Raw genomic sequence first — 18,414 nt, 5'->3', positions numbered from 1 at the left:
CTGCCACGTAACAACAGAAAAATCTCAAAAAAACTGAAACGCAAACGCATTAGTGTTTTTGGATACGAAAGCAGGCTCCACTTTCCAACTAATTACAGAAATACCACCGTTTCGTTTCCTCTCCCTCACTTCCTTTGGCGGCTCTTTTCTTTTTTTTTGCTCCTCTTTCTTGTCGGCTGTGTCGCTTCATACTCGTATTTCCTCGGAGCTCGTGAAGCTTTCCTCTTACCAATTAAAAAAAACCCTAAAATTCTTTTGCTTTCATCTACACATACACACACTGTATCTATACATTCGCTGTATCGAATAATGGAGGCTCCTTCTACGAATAAGCTAAAGCAGCAAGAGTTCACTCTCGCCTCCGTCACTGATCTCGCCTCCTCTTCCTCCTCTCTTTCGTCCTCTTCTGTTTCAGCTACGTTTTCATGCGTTAACGAAGTCACCGAACTCCGATTTCAAGAACCCGAATCGGCCGATGGTTTCAGTTTTGATCTTAGCTCGGCTCAGGTGACTGCCGATTCGCTTACAATTGCTTTTCTTTTCGTTAAAGATCCTTTCTTTTAATCTCAATTTTGAAACTTTCCTATGCTATATTAAGCAATGTTTGGTTATGATGATTGAAAGGTGTTTCTCGTTCTAGTATTATGGTTAGTCATTGATAAAATGGATCGTAATTTGTATCTTAATCTGTGTTTTGCTCAGTTGTTCAAGTTGGGGCCGCTTCAGTTCATCTGTGTATCTGATAGTTCGGATTCCACGAAAGAGGTACGTGAAAACCTCTCTTTTGTTCTTTAGTTTCCCTTTCTTCTGAATGTTTATGAGAGTGATTTCAGTTGTTGGCTTCAGGAGATGATTTGCTTGACTTTGGATCCTTTCCTTGGTCGCTACCCGAGTGTGTTAATTGATAAAAGTGTTATCTTGTGTCTGATATATATTTCTTTTCTTTCTGATTTTCAACCAGAACTCATTCTCTCGAGGAGTTGTAATCAAATTTAGAGATGAGAAGGAAAGCAAAGATTTTTGTGATTCATTTGAGGAATGGACAAAGGATGCCGTTAAAAAAGGTGCCTCCTTGGAAATGTTAATGTTGTCCTCTAGGTTCTTGAAAAAAAAAATATATCTTTTAGATGCACTGGCCTTATACAACCAGTGTGCTCATTTTCTTCATTAATTTACTTTAGGAAGGTTGAATAATTTTTGGGTTGTTCTTATCGTTCCTAAAGAGTCGAATTTCTCTTAGTGGTATCATTTGCCAACACCCAATTCATCGATCTGAATAGTTTCATGGCTGTTGCATTCTTGCATGTACTCATTCCTTGATGCCTTCTCATTCTTTCGTCTCTAGGATCATCCTTGCCAAACGGATCAGTTTCAGCTAATAAAAGCAAGTTCGACGATAAGATAGAGGCTGCTTCAGCCAAAATGTATTTTCATTACTATGGACAACTTCTTCATCAGCAAAATATGCTACAGGATTATGTGAGGACAGGTAAGATGCCTGCCCTTTGTGCTACCATCAGAGGAGGGATATGTTTAGTTTTCTTCACACGGCTATTTGATTTAAGATGGCTCTTTTTATGTCCTATTTCTGTCTTCAGGTACATATCATGCTGCAGTCATGGAGAATCGTTCAGATTTTTCTGGGCGTATTGTGGTCGATGTGGGTGCTGGAAGTGGCATTTTGTCAATGTTTGCTGCACTGGTATGCAAATATTTAAGAAAATTTTGGTCCCAAAGATTTTATAACTACTCGAGTTCTGCGTTGTGCTTCTGGGTTTCTTATAAATATCCAATTTTTATCCCATAATCTAGGCTGGTGCTAAGCATGTGTATGCTGTTGAAGCGTCAGAAATGGCTGATTATGCCCGTAAGCTGATTGCTGGAAACCCATTGCTTGCTGAACGGATCACAGTAAGACCTGTAGTCCAGTTTCGTTCTACATTTTTTTCATGTATATACATTTTTTCTGATGTTCTTCAAGTTGGCACAAGTGTAGGTCATCAAGGGAAAAATTGAGGATATTGAGTTGCCTGAGAAGGCCGATGTTTTGATCTCTGAACCAATGGGTAGGTGTTTCAGATTTGGATTCTTTTCACGTGCTCTTCATGAAACTCGGAATCTTTAAGAAGGCAAAATTCGGTCTGTGAGAAAATAAGTGGCTAATTCAGAGTCTTAGTGACTCGTTTGGAATTATATGTCTTATAAGTAAATTATCTGTGCCTGTAGGCACCTTATTGGTCAATGAGAGGATGTTGGAGACATATGTTATTGCTAGGGACCGTTTTCTGTCTCCGAACGGAAAAATGTTTCCGACAGTCGGAAGGTAAAAGATGATCTTCCATAGTTTTACTTTTTCAATCCGTGAAAAATTTTCTTTCTCATGTAACTTTATCATTGTAGGATCCACATGGCACCTTTCTCCGATGAATTCTTATTTGTTGAAATGGCAAATAAGGTACATAGCGTTTCTTATAAGGAAGATATGTCTGAAAATGCTTATAACAAACATGAAAAGAAATGGCTGGGGTATGTGAAAGCTTTCAGTAATTAGTTTTTTCACCTCTATGCAGGCTTTGTTTTGGCAGCAACAGAACTATTATGGAGTTGATTTGACACCCCTATACGGATCAGCACACCAGGGTTATTTCTCGCAGGTATATCCATTTACAACGAGTGATCATTGATTAGTTTGTTTTTTTTTTAACCTTTTACAATGAGTCATATCTACTGATTTTGTAGCCCGTGGTTGATGCATTTGATCCGAGATTATTGGTGGCTCCCCCGATGTTTCATGTGATAGATTTTACTCAGATGAAGGTATTACAAGAGATTTGGTTCCACGGTGTTTCCTTAACATCGAAGACATATTTCGGTCATACTAGTTCATATATATTGAAGCTCTGCAGTCTTCCCTGTTTGGTGAATGACATGATCCAAACTCATTTAGCTGTCAATTCATTTTTAACAGGAAGAACAATTTTACGAGATTGATGTCCCGTTGAAGTTCACAGCATCTGTTTGTACAAGAGTGCATGGACTTGCGTGCTGGTTCGACGTTCTCTTTGACGGAAGGTATTAAGCCATATACAATTGATATGTTTTATCCTGTACTTATGCTGAATATTCCTTTGCTTCCATACAAATAAATACAATAAAACCTGACCTGCTCTGTATGTCCAACAGCACGGTGCAAAGATGGTTCACGACTGCTCCTGGTGCACCAACAACCCATTGGTACCAAATAAGATGTGTTCTCTCGCAGCCTATTCATGTCATGGCAGGGCAAGAGATCACTGGCAGACTTCATTTGGTTGCCCACAGTGCTCAGAGTTACACTATAAATCTAACTCTCTCAGGTTTATTTTTCTCTCTTGCATCACAAAATCACATAATCTACTTTCGACTTTGTTTCTGATTGGCTTTTCAAAACAGCTAAAATGTGGGGACCTGGTGCCAATCAAGGCGGAATCCTCCAGACATCATCTTGCAAACTCGATCTGAAGGAACCCTATTATAGAATGTCTCAGCCACAAGCATACCCTGTTTCACAAGAACCACTAGCTCAACCGCAAGTAAGTATTTGTCATTATCTTAATGAGACGGTTAGGATATGATCTCTCTTGTGATTAACCATCGGCAGCTTCATCATCCCTAATATACCTTCAGAAATAACCTATATCACCACTTTTCCATCAGATTCTTTGGATTTTGCATCTACGCAGAAATATGTCTCAGGATTACAACATGTGTTTACAGTTTACACTTTCTCGGTGCAGGACATACAGATACAGAGCGATGACTTGGAAGAAGTAGAGTTACTACAACAGAACGCAAACGCTCAGCTCTAGAATGCAAGATCCTTGCCATTGCTTACATCCATGTCTCTGTACTTTGTGTTTGATTCCGATGGTTTACGTCTGGCCCTTAACCTGCAAACATTACATTTATTTACGTTGGGTCCGAGTCCATTTGAACTATGTATCCCCACATGGTTTTTGATCCTCACTTAGGAGACACCAGGTTAACTAAGTTTTTAGTGCGTAATACTATTTTGTAAAATTGAACTATACGATCAGATAGAGGGCCGGTAATGAGTTATTATTGAAAAGAAGTATTGGCTAAAGACTCGAAAATTTACAAAATGGTTTTTTTTTTCATTTGTACTCTTTGAGTTTACTGAAACAAAAATGAATTGGAGAAATGTGCAAATATTGCATTGGACAAAGGAACTGTAACAGTATAAGGCAAACTCCAGGCTCAGCTGATAACGGCTGCAACCACCGGCTCAGGCGGATTAGCAACAATGACATTGAAGCAACGTCCACAGAGAGTAGGATGGTCAGAAAACGACCCGACCTGGCCCGAGTAATTCCAGCATCTCTCACACTTGGATCCCTCGGCTCGTGACACACCAATCCACACCTTGTTCTCTCCCTCCACATACTCTCCGGTGTGCTGCACACTGCTTACCATCTCCTCCATTGACGACACTACCTCAACCTGTATACACATCCACAACAGTTTCATAGCTAAACTCTCATAGATATGCACTCTCTATGATCGAATCTCAACTTTAATCTAAAATTGTGTGGACCCTGAACACACATGTCATCAAAAGGCTGCAACCAAAACACAGAGATTCATTTAGAATCCCTCAATACATATCCATCTCTAAGGCGTTTAGGAGGTTTCTCGGATGTTTTCCCACACATCAATCCCTGCATGTCTCTACTGCTCTAAAAAATACTCTTCCTTTTACCTCTGACTACTTAGCTTGTCTCATGAGGTCCCAAAACTATATCTAGGATGCGCAGAAACTCCCTACACATCTATATATGGGTAGAAACAACCAGACTGGATCAGAAAACTTCCGCTTTGTGCCTAATACCATTTACGGTAAATGTTTTAATTAGTTGTTCTTAATGAATCTTATGGAGTGGCTATTATGATCTCCAGTGAGCTCACTTGTACTCAACCACGGTCCTATACAGAAAAACTAAGGTTTTTGTTGATGGTCATGATAATGTGAATATGTATCCTATCTTTATCTGTAACTTGAATGTGAACCACGAACACAAGTTTCTTACCCCCCTTAAGATTTAGTGCGTACCTGTGATGTTATGAATATGCGTTGCAGCGTGTCAGCTTCATTCTGAGCTTCACACATCTCTAATAATTTTGAAGCCATGCCTGCATCGGCGGTATGCAGATACACCTTTGCTTCTAAACTCGAACCTATTAATTTCTCATTCCGTGCGAGCTCCAGCACTTTGTTCACCTCAGTCCTCAACTGTTACACAAACACCATAAGCCTTTTTAAGATCCTCATTACATAACAGGCATCAAGAAAATGCTGTCTGGGGGAAGAAGAAGAAAACAAAGATTAAAACATAAACTTCATCAACTTCATCTCCACTAAGAAGCTAGGAAACTCTAGTACTTAGCTATAAGAAGTGTAAAAGGAGAAAATTTCTGGATGTTTATCTGCTATGATTTCTAGGGGATTTTGATACCTCGAGAAGCCTTTCCCAGAAGAGAATATCTTCAGCAGGAAATGAAAGCCATTGTTCGTTCAACATAGGCCATTTAAGTTCAAAGACAAATTTTGCTGCAGAGCCATCTTCATTTCTGTACTCAAATGGGAGATTCTGCCAGACATCTTCTGCTAGGTGAGGTACTATCGGCGCGATTACTCTTAATATTGATAAAAGATGTGTTGAAAGAACTGTTTGACAGCTTCTTCTAGTAAAACTCGAACTTCCCCTGAGATTACGTTGAATAGCACAGACGTATTGCAATCAAAGATTGGTAAGCCAGATCTACATAGGTTGCAGCAAATATCAACCTAAAGAAGAAAAAAAGCTTACCCAGTATACAGTCTATCTTTAGCAATATCGAAGTAGAAATTTGACAGATCAACAATTGTGAATCGTTGTATGATCTGAAATAAAGAATTATGGTTTCTTAGATATAGTCGAGCTTCTAATCAACAAACTAAGTCTTGTACTGGTTATCTATCTATGTTCTCCGTCATAAGCAAAACATATGTCAATGAAGTAGGTTATATTATAGTTTTTCCAGTTTTTAAGTTGCTCTTGCCTCTCTGCGATATCACATACACGTAGATCAAATTAATTGGCCCGGTCATTAAACGTGACACATCTAAAGAGAGTAATTTTGTAGACACTCTTTTATGATGGTGAGGTTTGGTACCTGGAATATTTTGAAAAACTGGTAGTTCTCGTAACACTCCTTTATGTTTTTTACAACATTCTCAAGCTGGAAGAGAGCATGCCGATCAATAATGGGTAAATCCTCGTATGAAACAGCATTATCAACCTGCAAACAGCCACGACTTAAATATTGAAAGATTGTTGTGAAGCCCAACTAAAAAATATAAGCAAAAAACTTTGATAACTGGGGGCAAGAGGAGAAAAACACTACACTACTCTATATAAAGCTTAGAGTTGAGTTAGAGACATACTCTCCAATCATGAAGATTGCCCAAGAGATATCTTAACGTTCCTCTCAACTTCCTATATATATCAGACATTTGCCGAAGAATCTGTGGGCCTATCAGTACATCACCTGTGTAATCTACACTAGAAACCCAGAGACGCATAACATCCGCTCCATAAGCAGGTGCGTCCTGGCATAAGAAGAAGAACCCTTGTCAAGAAACGGATAATAAAGATGATTTTACACAATGGGCTTGGTTGTTATACCAGTGACGAACCTTTGAGTTTTTCCCTCCTTCAATGACCATACGTGGGTCAACCACATTACCCAAAGACTTACTCATTTTCATACCCTTCTCATCCAGTACAAAACCATGTGTTATAACAGCAGAATAAGGGGCCTTTCCTATATACAAGAACACAAAATGTGAAGAAAAAGAATGCAAAGCCAACTTATACCAAGAAAGCTAAAATCTGTAATAGTAATCTTGCTTCAGGCAGTTATGCATTTATCACCTTTTGTTGCGATGCTTGTTAGCAGAGAACTCTGGAACCATCCACGATGCTGATCTGTACCTTCCAGATACACATCTGCCGGGAAACTAAGACCGTCGCGTTTCCCCAAAACACCAGCCCAAGAAGAACCTGACAATACAAATTTGAAAAAAAAAAGTGATGATTAAATAGTTGATTGACATGTGAGACTATTTGAATCTAATTAGCATTCTTTTATTAGAATACCTGAGTCAAACCAGACATCCATTGTATCAGTTCCCTTTTCATAATCAGCTGCTTTCTCACGATATTTCTCAGGAAGTAGGTCTTCCACTGACATATACCACCACGCATCACTACCCTTCTGGGAAATTATAGCTGCGGACAAGGTATACAACTAAAGTTACAGGAAACCCATAGCAACTACATCGAGCATGAATAACAGAAACACAGCCTCTAAAAAACAACCAAGAAAGAGACCATACTATCTTATTAACCCTTACACTTAACATGTTCAATTGTCTCTTCATTCATAAGGGGTTCTTTTGTCTCAACATGATAAAAGACTGGAATAGGGACACCCCATGTCCTTTGTCTTGAGATACACCAATCAGATCGACTGGAGGTCATGGCAGATATTCTGTTAACTGCCTGAATGACAATTGTCAAAACATATCAGGTACAAAATAAAACTCCAAACAATATAACATGCAGCTCTAAGAAAGAAGATATAAGGCAAAAAGCTAAGTTAAGAGGAGAACAAGCAGTAAGAAACTATCCCAACAATGAGAAATCCGGTAGCAAGGTGGATCAAATCATGTGGTTTAATATGCTTCGAGTCTCTTTCCATAGCTAACATCCACACATGATATACTTTCAACAAACATACTCAGGCAAAAAGAAATCAACCTATGAACTCAGTATGCAGTTAACTAGGTACCTGATGTGGTATCCATTTCACATTGTTGATTGCATCCATAGTTGCCTTGCGAAACCCTTCAACCGATGCAAACCACTGCTCAGTCGCTCTAAATATCGTCGGTTTCTTAGTTCGCCAATCATATGGGTATTTATGAGCTGCATACAAAAGAAGGAAATCAAAACATAAGACTATTTGGATCTGAAATAAAGTGGATGACAAATGTTTTCTCTGGCGAAAAAGCATCTGAAGCAAACTCACCATAAGATTCTTCCATGACCAGAGACATATTTTCATCCAGGTAACTGACAACAGCACTAGTCCCTTCTCCAAGGACCGAGAGCCCACTAAACTGTCCAGCTTCTTCAGTGAACTTTCCACCGTCATCCACAGGAGAGACAATGGGCAGCCCATACTTCAGACCGGTTGCATAATCCTCCTGACCATGACCAGGGGCAGTGTGGACCAACCCTGTTCCTGATTCCGTGGTTATGTAATCACCCCCTATAACGACTGGACAATCCCTGCTGTCAATTGGATGTGTGTACCTACAACCATGAAGACACACCATAAACCAATGGGTTGAAGTTATAGCATCACATGCAAAACTGAAGTTCATTTTTTTCTATATTTAAATGTAACCTGCAGTTTTCAAGATCTGCACCAAGGAATGTTTTACTTATGATAAGCTTCACACCCCATTTCGCTTCTAATGCTGACACAAGGTCGGTAGCTACAATCACGAAAAGCTTTTGTTGATTCTTCAGAACCTTCCCAGGCATTTTCTTTTTATTCCCTGTCGACGCAGATTCATCTTCTGAGGATGACTGCACTTCAACAACAGAGTACTGAAGCTTTCCGTTCACCGCGACAGCTGAAAGTTAGACAAAAAAAAAGGAAGAATCACTGAATGTGCTTATACAGCACTCAGCAGAAAATCAGACAAAAGTGTACTTATTCTTCCATCTAAATGGACAAGAGAGGTGGGAAATAACAGAAACAAAGTAAGGTAGGATGTATTTTGGCGGCAGTGAGTTTCATATATTAATATGACACTTACCAGCATTGGCTGGAATAGTCCAAGGTGTAGTTGTCCATACTGCCAAGCATATATTAGGAATAAACTCTTCTAAAAGGCTTGTTTTCGCTCCGCCAACCAATTTGAAAATAGCATAAATGCTTCTTGAAATATGACCCTCCGGATACTACAAATAAAGGCAGATACAAGTAGGACTGATATATGATAACCAAGGTAACGTGTGGAATCGTCCAAACATTCATTCATGAAAGCGGCATGTATTAAGATGGGGAATAGATAATTTCATTAAATCAGGGTTCATCGATATATAACGCAATACTCTGGGTATAATGGACTACAGATCACATTATGGTAGAATGTCAACAGAAGTAATAAAAAGAATAGCAAGACTGATATCATTTTAGCTGACTTTAGTATTTAGTTTGCTCTGAGCTATCCATAGTATTATTTTTCTTCTTAGACTATTTGAGATGAAAGCGGGAATTTTACCTCTAGTTCAGCTTCTGCAAGAGCAGTACGAGATGAAGGGCTCCAGTGGACTGGTTTCCTACCTCTATAGATGTATCCTTGCAAGGCCATTTGGCCAAATACCTCAATCTATATACGATCAAATAATTATAATAATCATCTCCTGGACCTGCATGATTATGTAATCAAGTAAATAATGTGGGAGGTTATGACCATTACCTGGGCTGCTTCATATTCTGGATCAAGTGTTAGATAAGGATTGTTCCAGTCTGCCCAGACTCCAAATCGCTGTAAACACCAAGTATTATGTCATATGTGCTAAATGTCAATTGAATGACCAAAACAATCTCTCACGCAACTAAAATGTCCTGAGAGATCTAACCATCATATTGAGCGATGCATTCAAAATAAGAACTCAGGTATTGAATTAAAGCTTGATACCCACCTTAAATGACTCCATTTGTGTTTTGACTGTTGCTTTCGCAAATTTTGCTGCCTTTGCCCTTAATTTTAGTGGTGTAAGTTCCTTTCTCACTTCCTGATCCAGGGACTGTAGAACTGAAATGTTTAACAGTTACAGCCAAATTACTGAGAAATATAACAAACTGGAAATAAAAGCAGGGTTATTTTCTCATTGTAATGACTCAAGGGTCCATAACCTATTATGTACTTGCCTTTCAACTCAATTGGAAGGCCATGGCAATCCCACCCAGGAACGTACTGAACTTTGTAGTTTTGGAGCAGCTGGATGAAGAAGCAGACAATTTGATGAGAAGACACTCTTTAATTGGATGTAAGTAAAAAATAGAGAAGCCAAATAGAGAGTAAATGCATGTACAGTAAGGAAAGGTTCATACCTTATACCGATTAATGATATCCTTCAGTATCTTGTTAAGAGCATGACCCATATGCAGGTCACCATTGGCATAAGGAGGACCATCATGAAGAATGAAACTCCCCTGAAATTCCAACTAACTATCAGATACCAGTTTCTCGAAGCAAAGTTTATGTGAGAGGATCATGAGAAACTCACTCCATCGTTATTATCAGAAACTCTCTTGAAGACCTGGTGCTCGTCCCACAACTTCTGGAGTTCAGGTTCCCTCGTCAAAGAATTCGCTCTCATACCAAAACCTGTCTTTGGCAAATCAACTGTGTGCTTGTACTTTCCTTCTCCTTGCTTTTCCCCTAACCAAACACAATAGTAAATGAGTTCCAAATTGCATAACAGTACTAGGATATAAGTACAAGCAGTGAGATGCAAACCTTCAGATGCTTTCTTTGCTGCCATAACAGGCCCACGAGACCTTCGCTTTGATGAATGACCAAACTCATTGTTTGGTTGAGTTGAATAGCGTGAGACATATAGGAAAGAAAACGCATTGACGGAAGACCTTCCCTTGGCAAGAAAAGAATCCAACGGAGTCTTTCTCCTTAAATTTGAACAATTTCGACCTGACAATACCTGAACAGACACAACCCACATCTCAAAACTATTTCCACGCAAATTATCAGCAATATACAAGAATTTATGTCAGAATGACAGGTGAAGTATTTTTTTCCAATCAAGTTCCTTAACCAATAACACGTTTTTTTTATAAAAGAACAGAGCCTGAAAACAGAATTAGTTTGGTTAAAGTGAGTTCCACGTATGAAGCCGTTATAAGATGGTCAGAGAGTCAGAACTCAAGTGAACTACTTACAATTTCTTTTTCCATTTTTCCTGTAAAGTTAATACACTTTTATTATTAGAAGACACAGGCAATGGATAAAAGTCACCCCACAAGCCTCTGAAATTTTATCGAACAATTGGTGTGCAATAGTAAAAGCTTAAGAACACATTCCGCCAACGGAGGTATTTACCGACCTTTTCAGTTATATAACAAAAGGCGAACTACTTTAACGAATCCCCAAAACCGAAAATCACCATTGCATTGATATTATGGACCAATTCGGAGACAAGTGTGTTTTAGACATCGAACTTGAAAGAAAGGCTATCACTTTCCCAGTGCTCAAAACGAATGAGGAAAACGGATTCAAAGTAATTTCACGTACTCTGTAAGATGAGGATTGCACCATCGCCATGGCAGCCGCCTCCCTGGGATTCCCAGCAAAAGATTTGAAGAAAGACGACATTTTTCCACTTCTATCTTGTCAACTTCGATATCTCAGCTCATTTTCATGCCACGGAATTCGCAATCGGCGGAACAAGGGTGGGAAGTAAGGAAGAGAAACGTCGACAAACTCACAAGGCCTATGCGTGTGTGTGTGTGTGTGGATAACTGAACGTTGAAACTAGACCAAACCTCAGAACTCGTTTCACTATCGGAGTTTTTTATCCGTTTGATCCCTAATTATTTCTGTTTTCCCTATAACATCCCTTTTTGGAATAACGATTATATATGGTCCCAACATCGCTATTTGGATAAGCGGTTGTTTATTACGTATCAAACATTTTTGATTTTCGATAAACTTTGGATTCCAAGAAAAGTTGCATCTTAAATAGATACAAAGATTATTAGAGATTTCAGAATACTATAACGTACGTCGTGATCTTGAAGAAAACTATGTGATGCATGTAGTTGAATTCATCGACTGATCAACATTTGTAATATATGATTTAATTATAAAATCAAATATCTTACTATCATTTCTCTTTATCTTATAGGATTTCAGTCAAAGCAGTAAGCAAAACAAGAACAATTGTTTTCAATGAACAACAGTAGACTAAGATAAAAAAAAACATAAGATAAATTAATAAAAAGACAATGAAAATGAGTGAAACAAATCTCCAAACCCAAAATAAAGTCCATTAAACTTAATTAGTAATGCAAGACGTAACAATTATACTCAACAGTGGCGTCACCAGTCTTGCGATTGAACCACTTGGTCCGAGCCTCAACATAACCTCTAGCGAACCGGAACAGTCCACTGCCTCCAACCACCGGCATCTCCCTTACCTTGGACATAATCGTGTTCCGACCAAGAATCGTGATCGTACTCCCGTTATACTCGCCAGTCTTGAAAACGAAGTTCATCACCATCAAGAACCCTACCTCCTTTTGAGCTGCTCCTGCGTACATTCCTTGGGCCTGGCCCACCACAGTCGAGTTAATGGGCACATCTGATGTTAGTGCGTTGTCGATCATGGTGATTGATCCAAAGGAGGAAGAGGAGGCGTAGTTAGACACGGGAGGTTGGATCATGATGGAACTTGGGTTTCGATCGCTTACATTGTCGTGCCAATAGACACGGAGATGTGTGAGTTTCTCCTTTCTATCGAGACCGAGTTGTTTCTTGTTTATTGTTCTTGCGAGGTCTCCACCGATCTTCCCAGTGGAAACAACGTTGGCGGCGAGGAGGAGGAGGATTTGTGCGGCGAGGATTAGCTTTGCCATGTTAGTTTTGTGGTGGTACTTTTGTTAGTTTGTTTTGTATATTTCTTGTTAAAGATTCATGTAAATAAGGGGTGTATCTATACTCGATATGAGCTTGTGTGCTGTATATAAGATAAACGAGTGTATGTGTATATAAAGAAAGAAGTAGCGTGTGCCAGTGTGCTAGTTGAGAAATCTTCTGGAAACAAACAAAAGGAAAATTACAACAACAAAAATATTGACAATTCATAGCAGTTCAAAATTCAAACCTTAAAAATGTGATGTTAAATGTTCTCTATTTTTTTTTTCCAAAATACAACTAAAAACTAAAATAAATGAAATGATCGTATTTTTATCGTCTCTATATGTTATTAACTTCTTTTAGTCACAGTTAGAATTATTTTTTTATCGTTTGAATGTATCAAATTCTATGTAGCGTTCAGATGATTTCAAATGTTTAGGCGAAAATATTATAAATTCATTTATTCTTTTTGAAATTTTCTGTACTCTATCTGCTAGTTTATGAGAAATTTAATTTTTGAAACAAAAAAAAAAGAGCGAAAGAAATAGAAAATTCTACAGCATCATTGCGTCAGTAGTCGTCTGTTTTACGGTAAAGGGACTAAATATCCTAAAAGCTTAAAGTATTTAAAAGCTTATAATATAAATCATGCGAATAAAGATATACATACGGCTTAGACCCAAAAAGAAAAGATATACATACGGCATGTGAATTTCATGTGTTATCTAATTTTCGTAGTAGGGGATTTCTTTTGTCGGGTGATATGTAGGGGTAACTTACGTTTTACCTTTCCTTATCTTTTGAACAGACGTCTCTTTTTTTTCTTTACTTTGGAAAAGTTAAAATTTGAAGCCTGTAATTGCGTCATTCAAGAAAAGAAATACTCAAATATCCTTAAACCGTTTCAATTCAAAACCTGAAAACAGCAACAAAAAATATAAACAAACCTAGGGAGACGGTTTATATAAGGATATTTGATTGAAACGGTGATTGCTTACGGTGATTAACATCAACAAAGGTGATTGCTTACGGTGATCTGCTTACGCTGATTGCTTACGGTGATTAACATCAACAAAAATATTCGTTTGAAAAATCATCGGAATGAAACAAATTAATTATTTCTCGATGAATGTTGAATACAATAGTTAATGGGAGACGGCCTACTTCCGCTAATGTGAGAGATTGCCTCACCTGATGCTCCTTAATACGATAAATTTATACGATTACATAATACAATACGACCCTAGTGTTATTTTTTTACTTAAAATAGAAATTTCCTTGGAATTCATTCCTAATGTTAATTATTCATCAATAACTCCCTTTTTTTGCATTTGTAAAGAATTTTATGTACGATAGATGAATTTTACACACAAAACAAAACAAAAAAACTTTGATTTCACTTTGGTCAAACTCTTTTGAACAAAAAAGACCCTATATAGTATTGGGAAATGCAAACGTAACTAGTCAAGTTGTTGTTGACAAACAAAACAAAACACAAAGACCTAACTGAAATTTCTAAACAGACCCGTTTTAGTTGGAACAAAGAGGCCTCGCGTGAGAATCTGTCCCGGCAACAACGCTCGACCACATCATCCCCGCCAACTTATCATTCAAATAGAAACCACTTTCTCATGTACAAAACAAAAAGAGAGAGAGTCTAATTACAATCACAAAGCCAAAAAAATCTTAAACCAAAAGAGACTCGAAAGATGGCGGCAAGTGGAAGTGAGCGTGTGGTGGTCGTAGGAGTAGATGATTCAGCACATAGCTACCACGCACTCGAGACGGCTCTCGATCTTTTCTTCGTACCTTTCAAATCAAACCCACAATTCAAACTCGTCGTCATTCACGCCAGACCCACCGCGACCTCTGTTCTCGGCTTTGCCGGTCCCGGTACGGTAGATATAATACCGATGGTGGAACAAGATTTGCACACACTACAGGAAAAAAGGGTATTCTTAGCATCGTAAAAACGCTATCTAACAATACGATAGCGTTTTAAAAAGCGCTCTATCATCGCCCGTCATAATAAGTCTGGCACTTTAGATAGCGATTTTTGGCATTGCTATCGTGTCTTCATCTAATATAGCGCTTTTTACCATGCAATTATATATTCTATCATAGTAATTATTTTCAGTTATTAATTGTTTTTTATAGCATTTTTATTATTTACAATAGCATACGATATATATAATGATTTCTGTAGCTTATTCCAATAATTTTTATTTAAATCACCATTTACTGGATTTTTTTGCTGTTGATAAATAGACATTAAATTGCCATATTTTATTCTATTACTTTCATATATGAAACTATTATACAAAAAAACCTATATTACAAAGTAAAAGTACTTCCGTAAACAAAAAAGACAGAAACGTACATAATTAAAAATTAAGTTCATACGACTCTCGTATTTGAACTTGTGAATTCTCTTCACACTCTTGGATCTCCAATATTTGAACTTCTTCATTATCATCATCAAAAGTAGCTTCTGATGGCAACAACCAACATTGGCGAATGGACTCCTCTCCTACTATTTTCTCAGAGATCATCATACATCATCTTGCAAGTTGCAACTTCACATGTGAAACATATCCATAATCAAGTTAAAGAGAAGCAACCTGCAAAGATCACAACCACGAAAATCAAAACTAAGAAAACTCCAAAAAATTAACACGACATTCATGTGCCTCCATCAATAATAAATATGTTACATAACAACCTGGCACTGTTAACCAAAACCCACATCCCAAGTTCCACACCTTTTTCATACTCTCATAGAGTAAGTTGTATGTGCTGTAAAATCGCCTTTCATAGACATTGTCAAAAAGCTCCACAGCAACATTCTGTAATGCTAAAAGATTGAAAGGAAAATAACAGAATCAGTCAATGTATATATGACTCATGGAACAAATATAAAACACTAATACAGAGAAAAATAGACAAACTTTCGTGGGTAGAAGTTCAGAACATACCCCTTTAGACAAGGAATTGAGAAAACCGAGATCTATATGAGCGTTCAAAAAGGAGAGCTTGAACCATTTTAAGCATGTAACACTGGAGCTCCTCATCATCAGCTCTTTCAAGGACACTCACAGCATAAGCTCAAACCTATCAGTAGGTGTAGCGAGTAATTAGCAAACAACAAACAAGCAGATCTAGTAGAAGGTTAAAAGACCGGAAGAAAAGTAAATTGGGCACTTGTAGTACCTCTTCACTTTCAAATAGAGGAGTTAATAGCTCCAAAGCATCACATATATCTATCATTTCCCATTTTTGTACATCAGTTGAATAGCTTGCTTTGCTTCCTGACAAGATAGGAAGACCATGTGCCTCAATAAAAAAATTTGAGTTTAACCATGGAGTTCTCTTGCACTTCTTTCTCAATTAGTGTCTCTGGAGCCGCAAGTAACCTGAGAAAAGATAATCTCTAGATGGGAAATTTATCTTAAAAAGAATTTTCAACTCGATTAAGGCATATACACTCTATCTAATAACAGTCAGCTGAGACCTGGAAACTCAGAATTTTTGTCCAGACAGAAAGAGTTTTCATATGAAAGGCAGACGCTTATGAACAACTACAACGAAATTAGAAAAGAAGAATACATAAACTACGGATTTAAGAAATCTCATGAGATCTGATTAAGTATAAACCCTAGATCGAACAAGAAGAATGAAACCTTTTTCCGGCAGCAAACGAGAGAGAGAGAGAGAGAGAGAGAGAGGGAAATCAGGCGATGAGAGTGAGAATCGATCGTTGAGTCCAAATCGCCGCCACGAGAGCATGGTTCTGAGATGCGATGATTTTGGTAAAACTTTGCTTCGCCGTCTTCGTCGTTGAAGGAGGCTGGGAGAGACGAGGAAGAGAGGATCTGAAAAGCTTGGAGACTTGGATGGCTGAGAGTGAAAGAGATCATATCGATACTGAAAGAGAATAGAGAAGAGAGATCGAGATTGAGAGAAGAGCTTGAGACTAACGAAGAGAGAACGGAGAGCAAAAGGGCAATTTTCTGAAAACCCTAAGTTTTTGTTGACCAAATTTGTTGTTGTTCATTTAGTAAAACTGATTTAGTACCATTTTTTATAACTTAGGCGGGCAATCAAAATTATTTATTTGTGGCTAACCTACGATAACGTTTTACAATTCGTACAAAATAATTGGAAAATGAAAAATTAAGCTCAAACATATATTTTTAGCCGCCCAATATATTATAGCGTTTGTCGTTTCAAAAACGCTATATAAAAACTAGACATAAATCAACCATAACAAAAACACATAAAACGCTATATTAAAGTGCTATTAATACTCATTTTTCTTGTAGTGACAAGACTGCGGAATTGGTTAAGAAGAAATGTGCCGAGGTGTGCTCGGCTAAATCTGTCGAGATCTCGTCGTCGGAGGTGATCGAAGGAGATCCGAGGAACATAATGTTGGAGTCAGCGGAGAGACATCATGCGTCTGTTCTTGTTCTTGGAAGCCATGGTTATGGAGATGTCAAGAGGGTTTTTTTGGGGAGTGTGAGTGACTATTTAGCTCATCATGCTCATTGCTCCGTTATGATCGTTAAGAAGCCTAAGGCTAAAACTACTTCCACCGATAAACACTGATGATCATGAGAGAGAGAGACACAAGACGTCTCTTCCTTTTATATATGTTACTACGTATACCATTCTTGTATCTTGAATAAGACCATACCTTTGTAACTTTGTAGTATACTCTTTTATTCCCTCAACAACTTCATTTTCAACGTTGATACACTACAAGAAAACAGTTAATTGGCGACGACATTTAGCGATTGATTTGGCAGTTGCTAACTGTTACGACTAATTGGCTACTGATTTGCCTCCAATTTACGTCTCATAAAATTCAGTCGGCAATTAGTCGCTAATTAGCGACTAATTAAAACAGTCGTAACTGGGTCAGTATTTAACGACTAATTTAACGACTAATTTATGGTAGTCGGGAATTGGCGACTACTTTGCGACTACATTTCGGCCCAAAATAAAAAAAAATGTAAACAAAGCCCAAATCCATTTAAACACTCGAGAAATCTCACCAAAAATTCGAGAACCCTAACCACTTAACAAAAATTCCCCAAATCTCTTCGACGAAACCCTAACCCCTTTCTCTCCCAACCCAGAAATCTCACCAAAAATCCCCAAATCCCCAATTAGCAACTTCTTCTTCAACGATTAGAGGATGGGTGGTCGTGGTGAAAGGAAGAGAGGACGAGGCAGAGGAGGTGTGGCACCGTCGCAAGCCAGATCGTTGTCGCCTCTGCCAGGTCGTTACGACTTCACGCCCTCGCCATCGCCGCCGGTTGTCCCCACGCAGCAACCATCAGTATCCGTGAGGGATTATCCACCACCGGCGCAGTTGTTCCCGAACTCGCAGAATCCACATCGAGGACCAGAGTCTCGATCTCACGAGCAACCATCTCCACGCGGTCAACATCAACCATCTCCACGCGGTCAACAGCAATCTGTCTCTCAACAACAACACGAGCAAGCTTCTGACGCTCAAAGTGTATTTCCGGAAGAAGAAGAAGAAGCTCTATGCCCGGTGAATCTCGCGGAAGACCAGCAACGAATTCTCAATGCCTTGCTCACTCAGCCTGGCAGGGAAGCATACACCA

The 18,414-nt window shown here is 38.4% G+C and overlaps 3 protein-coding genes and 1 long non-coding RNA gene across 6 annotated transcripts; 2 read left to right on the top strand and 2 right to left on the bottom strand.

Moving 5' to 3' along the window:
- The first annotated feature begins 149 nt into the window (after nucleotides 1-149).
- On the top strand, nucleotides 150-4,044 carry LOC18012169 (probable histone-arginine methyltransferase 1.4). Its single transcript, XM_006395039.2, has 15 exons — nucleotides 150-507; nucleotides 703-765; nucleotides 962-1,064; nucleotides 1,346-1,489; nucleotides 1,599-1,702; nucleotides 1,813-1,911; nucleotides 1,997-2,066; nucleotides 2,227-2,323; nucleotides 2,401-2,455; nucleotides 2,571-2,654; nucleotides 2,740-2,817; nucleotides 2,969-3,072; nucleotides 3,184-3,356; nucleotides 3,433-3,572; nucleotides 3,777-4,044. Exons 1-15 carry the CDS (start codon nucleotides 310-312, stop codon nucleotides 3,846-3,848), a joined length of 1,584 nt encoding a protein of 527 aa, XP_006395101.1. The 5' UTR covers nucleotides 150-309; the 3' UTR covers nucleotides 3,849-4,044.
- A 51-nt stretch (nucleotides 4,045-4,095) lies between these two features.
- LOC18012168 (isoleucine--tRNA ligase, chloroplastic/mitochondrial) lies at nucleotides 4,096-12,872 on the bottom strand. Of its 2 annotated transcripts, XM_006395037.2 has the most exons (23): nucleotides 12,230-12,872; nucleotides 11,435-11,525; nucleotides 10,646-10,844; nucleotides 10,413-10,567; nucleotides 10,237-10,338; nucleotides 10,054-10,123; nucleotides 9,825-9,937; nucleotides 9,599-9,667; nucleotides 9,401-9,508; nucleotides 8,933-9,077; nucleotides 8,515-8,746; nucleotides 8,134-8,420; nucleotides 7,894-8,030; nucleotides 7,457-7,604; nucleotides 7,200-7,331; nucleotides 6,975-7,103; nucleotides 6,737-6,864; nucleotides 6,485-6,649; nucleotides 6,214-6,339; nucleotides 5,868-5,941; nucleotides 5,514-5,763; nucleotides 5,111-5,290; nucleotides 4,096-4,500 (listed from the first exon to the last, which is right to left on the bottom strand). In XM_006395037.2, the coding sequence occupies exons 1-23, from the start codon at nucleotides 12,775-12,777 to the stop codon at nucleotides 4,258-4,260; spliced, it is 3,831 nt and encodes a 1,276-aa protein (XP_006395099.1). In that variant the 5' UTR covers nucleotides 12,778-12,872; the 3' UTR covers nucleotides 4,096-4,257. The 2 variants fall into 2 exon arrangements, with proteins under 2 accessions (XP_006395099.1, XP_006395100.1); XM_006395038.2 differs by lacking the exon at nucleotides 12,230-12,872 and having other exon boundaries at nucleotides 11,435-11,686.
- Nucleotides 12,873-14,487: 1,615 nt separating this feature from the next.
- Nucleotides 14,488-17,386, top strand: LOC18011990 (universal stress protein A-like protein). Its single transcript, XM_024151078.1, has 2 exons — nucleotides 14,488-14,730; nucleotides 17,108-17,386. Exons 1-2 carry the CDS (start codon nucleotides 14,488-14,490, stop codon nucleotides 17,384-17,386), a joined length of 522 nt encoding a protein of 173 aa, XP_024006846.1.
- LOC112083541 lies at nucleotides 15,153-16,489 on the bottom strand. 2 transcript variants are annotated; one of them, XR_002897680.1, is made up of 5 exons: nucleotides 16,459-16,489; nucleotides 15,989-16,191; nucleotides 15,754-15,889; nucleotides 15,501-15,632; nucleotides 15,153-15,399 (listed from the first exon to the last, which is right to left on the bottom strand). It is a non-coding gene; the product is annotated as an uncharacterized LOC112083541 (long non-coding RNA). The 2 variants fall into 2 exon arrangements; XR_002897679.1 differs by having other exon boundaries at nucleotides 15,754-16,191.
- Nucleotides 17,387-18,414: the final 1,028 nt, after the last annotated feature.

Source organism: Eutrema salsugineum, unplaced genomic scaffold (assembly GCF_000478725.1).
Source record: "Eutrema salsugineum unplaced genomic scaffold, Eutsalg1_0 scaffold_6, whole genome shotgun sequence".
Taxonomy (NCBI): Eukaryota; Viridiplantae; Streptophyta; class Magnoliopsida; order Brassicales; family Brassicaceae; genus Eutrema; species Eutrema salsugineum.
The sequence above is the reverse complement of the archived record's forward strand: the minus strand, read 5'-3'. Positions and strand labels throughout refer to the sequence as shown.

What these genes read in the sequence shown, in the direction of transcription:
- LOC18011990 (XM_024151078.1), top strand. Translation starts at nt 14,488, where the DNA reads ATGGCGGCAAGTGGAAGTGAGCGTGTGGTGGTCGTAGGAGTAGATGAT. An exon ending in ACACACTACAGGAAAAAAGG is followed by an intron (nt 14,731 to 17,107) that starts GTATTCTTAGCA and finishes TGTAGTGACAAG; the next exon opens with ACTGCGGAATTGGTTAAGAA.
- LOC18012168 (XM_006395037.2), bottom strand. Translation starts at nt 12,777, where the DNA reads ATGGCAAAGCTAATCCTCGCCGCACAAATCCTCCTCCTCCTCGCCGCC. An exon ending in ACTGGTGACGCCACTGTTGA is followed by an intron (nt 11,526 to 12,229) that starts GTATAATTGTTA and finishes TTGACAAGATAG; the next exon opens with AAGTGGAAAAATGTCGTCTT. An exon ending in CAGAATATGAAGCAGCCCAG is followed by an intron (nt 9,509 to 9,598) that starts GTAATGGTCATA and finishes GATCGTATATAG; the next exon opens with ATTGAGGTATTTGGCCAAAT.
- LOC18012169 (XM_006395039.2), top strand. Translation starts at nt 310, where the DNA reads ATGGAGGCTCCTTCTACGAATAAGCTAAAGCAGCAAGAGTTCACTCTC. An exon ending in AAAGGATGCCGTTAAAAAAG is followed by an intron (nt 1,065 to 1,345) that starts GTGCCTCCTTGG and finishes TTTCGTCTCTAG; the next exon opens with GATCATCCTTGCCAAACGGA. An exon ending in ATGTTTCCGACAGTCGGAAG is followed by an intron (nt 2,324 to 2,400) that starts GTAAAAGATGAT and finishes TTATCATTGTAG; the next exon opens with GATCCACATGGCACCTTTCT.